The 12,137-nt window shown below is 46.1% G+C and overlaps 1 protein-coding gene across 2 annotated transcripts in view; it reads right to left on the bottom strand.

Annotated features, from left to right (window-relative positions):
- The window catches only part of GMPR (guanosine monophosphate reductase), a 33,438-nt gene extending 24,683 nt beyond the window's left edge, over positions 1-8,755 (bottom strand). Inside the window, exons 1-4 of one of the 2 annotated variants that reach the window (XM_040587681.1) lie at positions 8,334-8,755; positions 3,536-3,655; positions 2,769-2,852; positions 938-1,111 (exon numbers count right to left, since the gene is read on the bottom strand). In XM_040587681.1, coding sequence (XP_040443615.1) covers positions 938-1,111; positions 2,769-2,852; positions 3,536-3,655; positions 8,334-8,420 — 465 coding nt within the window. In that variant the 5' untranslated portion in view covers positions 8,421-8,755. Of the gene's footprint in view, positions 1-937; positions 1,112-2,768; positions 2,853-3,535; positions 3,656-4,787; positions 4,871-8,333 lie in introns of those variants that run through there. The other variant, XM_040587682.1, reaches the window with a different exon arrangement.
- Between the last annotated feature and the right edge of the window lie 3,382 nt (positions 8,756-12,137).

Raw genomic sequence — 12,137 nt, 5'->3', positions numbered from 1 at the left:
TTTTGTGTCTGGCATTGAAAAAAAAGAGAGAAAGAGTTGCCTAAACACATGAATTTTTGCTGCACTTGCTTGAAGAAAGGCTGGTGTCCTCATTAAGAATCTGCTGCTTGTTTGAGAATTTCTGCTATTCTCATGGAACCAAATTCAGACCCATTTCTTCAAGGGCTGTGGGTAAACAAGCAGGAACAGTTGCACTGCGCTGCAAAGAGTCCTGTGTTGATGCAAACACTCTGGCTGGAGGAAGCATGGCATTAGCGCTCTGAGAAGGTATAGTAACATTAAAGAAGGCGCATGAAAAGCCCCAGCACTGACTGTTTTGCTCCCTGATGATCCCATTCACAATTGCACAATACCCCTATGATTCTTAGGGGAGGCAAGGATTAGTCTACATTCAGCTGTCTTCATAGCAGTCTAATAGACCAAAACAGCTATCGGCCTCAACTGGCCAGAAACACTGGCACATTCCCACAGCTTGGAATCACCAAAATAAACCTACCTATGATTAGAGGTTGCATCTGGTGTGGGAGGAAGGATGTGAGTAGGAAAAAAATAGGATCCACCCAGCCTGCCATGCCAACATCAAACTGCTGTATCAGAGCAAACATCGAACATTCCCACAGAAATTATCAGCAATGGAAGACTGACAATGCCAACATATTATTAAACAGTTATTACTTGTCTCAGAGTCAATGTCTTGCTGCATTGAAAGGGTAGATGAACAGAGCTGCCCTCTATATTCTCAGAAGAGTATTTGTCCACATGTGTTAGTCTGGAAGACGTCTGAGCCAGACTTTTCTTTCTTTCTTTCCTTTTTTTAAATGAGGAATCAGAAACTGATGGAGCTACCACAGAGCTTCTGATGCCTAACAACCAAACTCTGGGCCCTGTTCCTGGACAGAATTCCCACACATACCCTCCACCATTTCTACACACTTACCATGATGGTGTGATGTGGGAACAGGGCACGAACAGACTTCACAAACTCCACGAAGTGCTCTGAATAGCCATTTGCCACATCCAGGCAGATGTATCTGAGAGGTGGAATGGCCTCTAGAATACTTGTTAACTTGTCCAAATCAGCTTTTCCACTACCTGAGCTTGCTGCTACATGCTAAAAAGACAGGGAGAAAAAAGGAAGTAATAGTTTGTAAAAACTAGGATAAACATACACTTTGTATGCCTTTTTCTGCATAGGCCTGGGAGGACTTCTGCTGGAAACTAGTGAAAATCATACTATATAGTATGAAATAAAACACCTTGCTGGGAATATCGGTCTATTACTTCTGTTTCGTTTAAAGGCTCTAAAATAAAGTAAAACTAGCATTTTATCAGCTTTTCATTCACAGTGGATTCTCACAGGCAAATATAATCACCTGAGATGGATGAAGGCTCAGCCGTACTCATATTAACAGAAACACAGAAGGCCTAAATTGGTAGATTTCCAGGAAGGCTGAGTGGCAAAATTTGGGGCACTGTCAAGAGAGTGGAAGCTGGGTCTTTAAGTTCACCAAATACCACCTTGATCTACAGAATCACAGAAGAGTTGAGTCTGGAAGAGACCTCTGGAGACTGCATAGTCCAACCCTCTTGCTCAAGCAGGGTCAGCTACCACTGAAAATAAGCAGATTCCTTCCCCCTTTGTCTTCCTATGTTCTTTCCAATGGAAAAATAGTTCCCACAACTGTTGGCCCACAAAACCTCTGCAAAGATCCAAGGTTACAGAGCACGTCAATATCCAATCACTAAAAGGTGCTACTCCAGTGATGATGTACCACAAATGAGATAAGTGCTGAAGTGTTCAGACACAGGATACTGCTGGGGACCTTTTTCTACCCTATAGTGGCATATAAGCAACCCTGATGAACCTAAGTGATAGGCTGGCTTTCAGATAATCCTGTAATTAATAGTCCTTATAATAAACTGTAAAATGCACCACAGGTAAAGATACAATACAGCTGTGTAGTATTCTTTTCTATACAGAAAAAGTTTCAAAACTGCACTGAACTCCAAGGAAGAGGGGAGACAGCCAGGCATGCTCTTACACTGCCTCCTGGTATAGAAGCCTGCCAGACGAGCACAGAAGAAATCTGGATATGAAAAAGTCAGAACTTAAGTCAGTGTTTATCTTTACTAAATGGTGTTTCTCTGTAATGGCTCAGGCTAGGACCCTGATCAAGGTCGTAGGTCAAGGAGGGCAGCACAGCTAACAGCACAGCGTGAGCTCTAGTGTGAGAAGGTAAATGGAGGACACATATGCTCTGAGAACTTCCAGTGCTCATCCCTGCTTGGGCCCAGCACCTGGGCCCCTCCAGCCCACAGGCTCCAACTCCGCTTGCACACCTGACAGCAAAGACCCTGCCTAGCACAAGGGCACACAGGGCCAGCTTGTGGTTGGGTTACTCAAGGCTGTTTGTGTTGGTGGTCTGAGCCTTCTCCCTCACTAGCACTACCACAGCTCCCAACAGCAACAGAAACAGTTAGACCTATTCCCAAGTATTTTCTTTTTCTTCGTTCAGGATACTTCTGTGTTTTCATTCCAGACATATACAAACTTTGCTTTTTTGCATCTTAATATAAGCACTTTCATAATGGACTTGCATAGCTATTATTTTTAAAGCAGGACAAGCACTTCTTTTGATGCATTTAAAAACAGCAAGTATCTTCATTCCCCAAAACCTCACTTGACAACAGTACTCCCAAGAGACTACAGTGTATGCAAGTTCGGAACAAAGCAATAAACCATAATAATTTACAGTATGAAAATGTACCTCAAGGCATTCTGGGTGATTGGCAGCAAACAGTTTCCATTCTTCCAGAGAATAATGCTTGTGAATTGCAGTGAACATTGCATGCTAGCAAAAATAAGAAAACTGATATTAACGTCCAAGTTAGTCATCTTTCCCTCAGCTGTGGGATAACAACATACCAGAAATTCCCATTTTAAGTACAGGCTCATCCTGCTTGAAAGTAACAGTAACAGTGAACAGACCAGGCAACTCCAAACGGCTCTTCAAAGGTAACTTAGCATACTTAGCTGACCTTTCAGGATCAGGTTTCTGATATGTTTCATGAAGTTATGGTCAATATTTTGAATGTGCTTAGTAAGCACTGCAAGAAATGAAGGTGAACCTTGAGGCCAGAAGCTAATTAACTAGAGACTCCTAACTGCTGCAGCTTTATCCAGTACCCTACACTTTCAAAACTGTTGTGAGTTCATTTTTTTCTGGAAGGGAGCACAGCACAGACCTCAAAACCTAAGCTCTTAGGAGCTCCACCTGAAGCTAAGCTACACCCAAGGCAGAAGCTTCCCAGTAAGCATCTCCACTAAAACTATCTTACATCTGAAGCTCTGTCTCTGGTAACTGTACTGCTGTAAAAGCACAGCTGCATGGCAGTAAAACCACACCTTCTTGTTCTGGATATTTTTAACTCATGTCCCCCCATTCTCCAACAAACATAGCTAAAAATTAACAAAAGCTGCTCATTGTCACCCAGCGGCTTCCAAATTGTTGCATAAATGAGAATCAAGACTTACTTTCGCCATAACCACAGCCATTTCAAATGTCCCCACAGTGTCCATGTTTGCCACTATAATAGGAATTCCTGTGTATGTCTGCTTGGAGTTGCGGAAGGTGAAGGTGCGCGTGAGGTCGACCTGCAATGAATAGGCACATGTTATTTTAAGTAACTGCAATCTAACAAAAGTTTTGCCACTGACTTCAGATACAGAACGTTTAGACACTGCCGCTTAATTTTCCTCATGTTTCCTGTTCCTCCTCCTTCCATTCCACTATTATCATAGAACCATAGAATTATTTAGGTTACCTCAATTTATTTTGTTACAACTTCTGCCTTACAAGTAAGAAATAAAATATAAAAGTAAAATGAAGTTTTCTGTGTTATAGAGTTCTTGCTGATAAAAAAGAAACAAGTCAGGAAGGGTTGGAAAGCACAGAAAGGACAAAAGGACTGTGGATTATTTTATATAGAAGTAGCCTCAGCTGTTTGTTTGGCTGCCTGAGAAACCCAAGTTGAAGTCCTAACTCCACAGAAGTCACAACTGAAACTCCCTCTGTCTCCAGGTCAGGGAGGACTTTGTCCCAGTCTTAAATGCAAATGACAATATAATAAAGCAAGCGCTTATTTTTGGCTATGGTTAGCAGCACTCTTGCCATATAATTATGAACAATCATACCCTGGCTTATTAAACCATGAGGATGCTAGTTTCAAATTTCTTACAACTGCATCAGCCTTCACCTTTAAAGGTGTTTCTTCTTTAGCATCCTCAAATGACCATGGTAACATGAGGAATTTTGTTCCTTAGATTTGCAAGAGGCAATATCAAATTTAGATCAGTTCCCACTTGTCTACTTAGCATCTTGCAAAAGGGGGAAAAATAACTCTAAGAAACGCACAACTGAAAGACATTAGGTTAGACTCTTTATGAAAGAGCCTTCATTTTCACTGTTACTAGTCTTCATTACTCCTCACTTCAGCTTTAAACCAGGAACATTCAGAGACATGAACTGAAATCCACCACCAGAAAGGAAGCAATATAAAAAATGTAGGACTCCGATTATTTATTTACAACATATTTTGAGAACCGTCACATTGCAGGCTACATTATGATTGATTAATATGGTAGAGGGGATTATTACTGATATGTGTAAGAGAAAGAACTTGGTGCCTCAGTCATATATTGTGAAACAGGTTCTCATTTTGTATAATCTCCTAAGGGAAGGGTCACTTTGGTGAGCAACATAAGATACATCTTCACAGACACTCACCCTTCCCATTGACTATCAGAAAGGCTCAGTTCTCCACCCATCACTGATGACATAACATTCTTATGGGAATTTCAGCTGCAGCTGATATAAGAAAATAGTATGAAGAAGATAGGTATGAAATAAGTATGAAAATGTGATATATTTCACTCCCTTTTAATGAAATTGACTAGAACCGGGGGCGGGGGGGGGGGGGGGGGGGGGGGGGGGGGAGAGGAGGGTAAGACAAGAGTATCACACATCCAGTTCTACACAGACAATAGCACCAGAACCATTGCCTCACAGTTTTACAGAAGAAAAACATCTCTTTCAAATGAATTTGAGAAAGAAGTAGAGAAGAAGAGTACGTTTAAGAAAAGACTGAGGCAAGACGTAAAGCTATGCAGGGAACACAAGGCCATTACTCTTTCAGTGCTTCTCACCTCCGCTTACTGTAACTTCTCATACATGGCTTCCTTTAGCCAGCCGGCCAGATGGATCTCACGCAATTATCCACACGATTGATAATACTGTGATGGCAGGAATTCAGTAGGGATAATTGCGGGGCTTTCTCTAATGAGGCTTTTGTTCCATAAGAACAGGAGAAATGGCACAGTGGACTGGAGATGTTTATGTGGTGCCAGAGTTCTCCAACAGCCAGTACCAGATGTCTGGGAAGGGAACATAAGAACGAGGTATGTTTTGAAAGACACTTTTCCTAGTTTACCTTCCCAGGTCCCAAGAAGCTGATGTTTGGAGACATGCAAAGACAAATGTCTCCTCCAATCCACTTAACTTAATAGCCAGTCATGGAAAAGAGCTTGCCTTGTAATTTTTTTAATCCTTCACACTCTTAGCCTCTCCAGTATCCCACAGCAATACATTTCAAAGATTAATTATACACTGCATAAAACTACGACCTTTGCCTGATAATTACATTCAGTGCTTCCTTTTTGTTTTGTGAGAGGCAACCAACAGCCACTTCTCAGTTTCACCATTTGCATTCCACTCCTTACTTCATACTTCTAGCATGCCCTTCACAGCCTCACCATAATGAATAGTCCCAGTATGTTTATTTTTTTCCCCTTTGTGGAAATCAGTCAATACTGCTGATCATTCTGGCTGCTATTCTCTGTAACTATGTTAGCGTATTATGATACTATCGTGAAGGGATCAACTGTGTACTCAAGATGAACACGCCAAGGAGCATCACAAAGCTAACTGGTTTTCCTTAGCTCCTCTAGAAGCACTTCTGACCATCTCTTTGTCTCTCTCCTGAGTTGTAACAGCTAATTTATAGCTTAATATTCTATGCATTAAGAGAAAATAAACTCTGACTTTAGGATTGTGCACCACTCAACAGCAGTAAAAGTTTCTTTAGAAAGAACATAATGAATAGTATTTTGTAACTCCTATCTAGACCCTTGACATATGAAAGTACTAGGACATTGGCTGTTCTGTTAAAGCTCCTCAGACTTATTTGAATATACAAATTTAAATTAACGACTAGACTTCCTACGTAACACTTGTCTGGTGAACTTAAAATGGACAGCTTGCAAAGCCAAGTCCAAAGGCAAGAACAGCAGCCTACATGAGTACAGAGACCACACAAACAGATAATTCTGCTCCCACCCCGATCATTGCTTTAACCAATTCTGATATTTTAATTCAAGCCCCAAATTTGCTTTCTGGTTTTGAAAAAGTAGTAGAAATCATGGAAAATGAAGACAGTACAAGGAATCAAAACCAAGTACCGACATAGCAGACCTACAAGAAGCGCTGCAAACACCCCAAACTGCCTCTCTAAGATGATGACTTAATCCTAGTTACTGCATAAAAAGCGACCCCTGCGCAAAATAAGGCATTCACACCAGAGAAGCAGACGCTTGCTGATACAAGCTTCAAAGCAGCAGCTTGCTGGGTAACAGGCACTGTAGTATGCTGCCTCTGTTCCTCTGCCAGAACTATTTATTTATATTCTTGTTTTGAAGCAGACTGGGGCTGTCCATTTCAGATCTGGCTCTCACAGACACTGTTTATTCCTGTTGCTACAGCCTCTGTGATAGTGTCCAATTTCTTAACCTTCATCGGTTTTCACTGACCCCCTCCTGACATGCATTTTTTTCTCATGTGAAATGTTTTTAACAGTTCATCACAGCCACCCGGTACAAACGCGCCCTATCAGCTCGCATTCCTCCTATCACTTTCCCTTCCCAGCAGCCTTTCTCTCCACAGCCTGCCTAATATATAAGCTAAATATACAAAACGCTGCACTTCAAGAAGCGCTGTGTCACTGACTGGAGCAGAGCTCCACCTGTTTGCAGGCCAGCACAGGGAGTTCGAAGAGGGACTAGAGGTCTCCAAGCAAATGGCTGGAAGGGGCCTACAGGCCTCACGAGCAGCAATTGCACGCGATGAGGAGTTACTCAGCCCGGACACTGTTCTTTGCAAATTAGAAACAACTAGCCTGAGATCACCTTGCTAGTGAGAGGGCCTCTCCAGTCTTACACCTTCATAATGGCAAAAATGTTTTGCTTAGTTGTTGCCCTCAGAACTGCCGGGCATAGGCCTGTAGTAAACATGGCCATCCTGCTTCTCTTTCCAGCCTTGCCCTTCTACCTCGCTTAGTTTGTCTCAGACTCTCTTACAACTCTGCTTCCCCTGGAGAAATGCTTAATCCTCTTTCCATCCCCCAACACAACGTAATTCCTTCATTAGTCAAACTAAACCCTTCGTTAATCTTGGGGTTACGTGAGGTAAGCGAGAAGGCACCTTCAGTCCTCAGGCTGCCATTTTTTTTGGCTAGAGACAATCCTCATGGGATTTCCTGGGGTCTTTCCTGATCCCTGCTGAGAAGTAATCACAGCAACACCCGTGGCTAACAGCGGCCCTGGGCCAGCCGGGCGGCAGAGCCCCAGGTCACGCAGCAGGTCGAGGGGCTACACGGGTGAAGCCCACCCCCCACCGCCCCACGCTCCCACCCGAGGGCACCCCATGCTCTGGGAAGCCCTCCCCAGCATCTTGGCTGGTTGTTGTTTATTCCTACTGTTTTTTAAAAAGCACAGGGCTGTTACTCGCTACCAGCGCTGCCCACAACCCCGAGGCGGGGGGCGAGGATGCTTTTGCCAGCCCAAGCCGCGAGGCGCGTAACCGGGAGCCCCCCGCCCCGGGGACGGGCTGGCAGAGCTGCCGGGTCACCTACGGCTGGCAGCCCCCACCGAACCGGAGGTCACCCCCCGCTCAGCGCCGCAGTAAATCCGCAGAGGCACCTGTCAGGAGCAAACACCCCCCCACCTCCCCTCCCGCTGCCGTTTTTATTTTTGCTGGGAGCGGGGGAGGGCTGCGCCCGCCGCCGGGGCTCGGCGGGCCAGGGGGGCTCCGCAACCCGGCCCCGTCTTGCCCTCGTCCCGGGAGCAGTGGCATCCCCCCCGCCACTTCCACGGCGTTTCGCTCGGGGAGGGCATTGCTACGTTAGCCTGGGGAATAAAAATAAAGCAGGGAGGGAAGGAGGGTTAAGGAAGTTAGGCGCTGAGAACGGAGAAAAAGCATGCTGGCTTTGAATGCCCCCACCTCTGATCTGCTTTTGAGGCTGCTTCTTTTAGGTCTGAGCAGGACATCTTTAAAGTCCAGTTTGAGGTCTGCGTCTACCCGGGGCATCTTGCTGGGGCGCCGGGGCCGGGGCTCTGCTGGCGGCGGCAGTGGCGGCCCCGCCGTGCTCGCTGCGCGGCGCCGCGCCGCCTGCAGAGCCGCGCCGGCCGGAGCCGGGGGACCGCGCACGGAGCCTATTTATAGGGCGCGGGGAGCGCGGCGCCGCGGCCCAGACCCCATCGCTTTATTAGGAGAGGGCCGCTTGGGGCCGAGCAGCCGGCCGCCCCCTGCCCCTTCTCCCGCCAGAGCCTCTCCACCAGGCTGGGGGGAAACAGAGAGGGGGAACGGGGAGGGAAGCGCGGCGCCCGCCCGTGCGGGGTGAGGCGCGGGCACCGGCACAGCGGCCTTAAGGGCAAAGCAAGGGCAGAGGAAATGGCGCCTCCATGTGACCGAGCGGGCGGCCGCCGGGCCCGCCGCCGCTGCTGCCGGGCGTCTTGCCCGACATCTTGCCCCCCCGGCGCCTTCCGCCGCCCGCTCCTGAGGCGGCCCGGGTGACGGCGGCTGCCGACGCTCCCCAGCCTTTCTGAGGCGGCTGCGGCACGTCCCAAAACTTTGTGCCGGCAGCTAGAAGCCCGGCCTTTGGCGCCCCTGGGCTCTAGTGTAAAGCCGGCGTTCCGGGGCGCTCAGCTATGAGCGCAAGCCTGGCCCCCTCCCTGCCCGCCATTCTCGTAAAGCCGACCGTTGCCCGGCTCCAGGGACCCCTACCCGACTGCGGAGCGAGGGGCTGGGGGGGGGGGGCTCCCCACACACCGGACTGCGGAGCGAGGGGCTGGGGGGGACTCCCCACCTGAGTGCAAAGCGAGGGGCTGGTGCGTGTTTTGGGCGTTAGAAACGTTGAGAAATGTGCAGCTGGTTGGTCATAGGAGAGCGGGCACAGCACCAGCCACCTGGACTGCCTCTGCACAATCATTTCCAATTTTAGTACATGTAGAGAAGCAACGGGGCTTTTTTGGGGTTTGGGGGTTTATTTGCCTTCAAAGCATGGAGGAGTCTGATTTGTGACTTTATACGGTCTGTTTTCAATGGCTAGCCACTGTTCCACGACACCCCCATAGCAGTAGGATTGCACATATGCTGGCTCCATCTACACCTCTTGGTACAAGGATCGATACAGGGTTACCAGGTATCATACAACTTCCACAGGAGCTTTGAGCCTTAAACTGTATTTCTGTGAAGTCAAGGGGTTGTAAGATTCGGACTTCTTTAGAAGCATGAGCTAAGCCCTGTCTGGAAACGAAGCGAAGGAAGATCACGGCTGGCTTCCCTTCCTCAGGCAGTTTGCAGGATGAGGTGGTGCTCTCTGCTTTATCTGAAAATCGCACACGTGTGGTCAACACCTTGCCCTACTTCTACACCTCTCGGCACAAGCATCACAGATAATTCAGTATGACCCAGCATGAGGCCCAGGCTTTCCACAGCAGGCAGGACATTTGGGTGCTTGTGGTTTGAATGTCCAGGTTGAGAGGCCCTGAATCTAGTTTCCAGGAAGTCTTGAGGCTTCAGAACTCCAGATGATGTTTCAGGAGAGCCTCACCACTCTGGGTATTTCCCACAGAAATACTCAGGTGAAACAGGACCCTTTGTAATTAGCGTTGTCTGCATAACAGAGGCCATTCACTTGGCGGTTTCTCCACTGGCTTCAACAATATAACAGAAATACTAAAATTCATACTCCAGACAGATAGCCGCAGCTCCCACCATTTGCTGTTCCATCATAAATTAACATTTTGTTCAGGATCAGAGAGTACTGATGAAAATGGGTCCTGTGAGAGTGGCATGCCTGTAGCAGAGGGCTGAGAATGGAGAAAAAACAAATGCCTTCTGTCTGTGCCTGGCACCATGTCTTCTCCTTGCCCTCATGGCAGGCATGTGATGCTGAGAAGAAAGAAAGAAAGAAGCCACGGCGCTGCACTGTGCATTCAAAAGGTCAGCACTGCTGTGGGGAGCAGGAGATGGAGGCTAGCAGTGGTACTTGTAAGCCCCAGAAAATCCATGCCTGATGCTGTTTCTTATTTCCAGTATTTTTCGTTTCCACTCACAGAACTCACCATGCTATTTTTTTCTGTGGACTACAGTATCTGCTAATATCTAGTATTTTCCCCATGTACACATACCAACAGACTAGCTAGGTCTCTCAGATCAGCTCTAGCGTTCTTGAAAATGTACAAAGTTTGAAATCCTCCAGTTTCTTACCCGGGGGTATATCTTCTGTAATTAAAATTATGGTTTCTTGTTGAACCACCTCTTGTCATTTTCAGTGTCCTTTCTGAAGTATGGACACCAGAAGGGACATGATGAGTAAACACATTAATATCATAGCCAGAAATTAAGATCACCTTGTTACATATCTTTGCTATTCCTCTTTACACCTGCAGCAATCCCATAATATATCTTTGTGCTGTGGAAGAAAGAGCTGTTCAGCCAGGCTGTGTGCAGTTTCAGTATTTATCCTGTAAGTGCAAATGAGCTATCACTGATTCCAGAAATTAGCATATGTAAATTATTTCAGTTACTTCCCTTCAGAGCTCTTCTTCATTGTTTTCTATTTATACTTAAAAGCAGATGGAACAATGCGCTTGGAAGAGAACTTTTCAGCCACTGTAGCTGAAAAGAGCAACAGCAGTGTATCTTTGTAGGTATTGTGACAGTATTCTAAACTTGGGGTTTTTTTTTGAGAAGAGGGAACAGCGACCATAATAATGCAAAGAGTTTGGGTTGGAAGAGACCTTTAAAGATCATCTAATCCAACCCCTTGCAATGGGCAGGGACATCTTTGACTAGATCAGATTGCTCAGAGCCCCATCCAACCACATCTTAAGGAGAAATATCTGACTTCAGCCTATGACTATCTAAGAGTTATTGTTGTCCTTGTGGTTTTCATCCTGTTATTGTAATTGTAACTGCTGTTGTATATCATAATAGAAAAGAGTTCACAGATGGGACCTGGTTACAAAGGATGTGGAAGAAGCTGAGGTACTCATTGGCTTCTTCACTTTGGTCTTCCCTGCTAAGATTTACCTCAGGAATCCCAGGCCTTTCAGACCTGTTGGAAAGTCAGGAGCAGTGAAGACTTGCTTGCCCACAGTAGAGCAGGATCAAGTTGGGATGGAGTGGGGGACAGTTTCTGAGGACTATAAAAAGCAAATGTTAGTCCTGTCTTTGAGAAGAGCAGGGAGGAGGAAGGATCTGGGTAACTACAGCACCAACACTTTGATGCTTAGGAAAGTGATGGAGCAAATAATGGTAGAAACCATATCCAAATGTATGAAGGACAAGAAGGTGACTGGAGGCAGTTGGCATGAGTTTACAAAGACAAAATCACGCTCAGCTAACCTGATTACCTTCTACGATAAAAGGACTAGTTCAGTGGATGAGGGGAGAGCAATGGATGTGGTTTATTTTGACAGACTCCCAGTAACATTTTCGTGGACAAACTGATGAAGTGCAGTCTAGCTAAAAGGACAATGAAATGCGTTGAGAACTGGCTGAACTTCTGGACTCAAAAGGTTGTGGTCAATGACATGAAGTCTCGGTGGAGGTCAGGCATTTGTTGTGTTATGACGTTAATTGTATATGGCATTAAAACCACCCCCCTTTATCCGTGCTTATTTTTCTTCTAATTTAAATAAGAACTCTTTCCTCACTAACTCCTTGATACTGAAAAAAACATTCACTGATAATGTTAAAGTAGGAGCACTTCTGAGCATGAGAAACACCTCTAGGGTG

Source organism: Falco naumanni, chromosome 3 (genome assembly GCF_017639655.2).
Source record: "Falco naumanni isolate bFalNau1 chromosome 3, bFalNau1.pat, whole genome shotgun sequence".
In the NCBI taxonomy this organism is placed as follows: Eukaryota; Metazoa; Chordata; class Aves; order Falconiformes; family Falconidae; genus Falco; species Falco naumanni.
The sequence above is the reverse complement of the archived record's forward strand: the minus strand, read 5'-3'. Positions and strand labels throughout refer to the sequence as shown.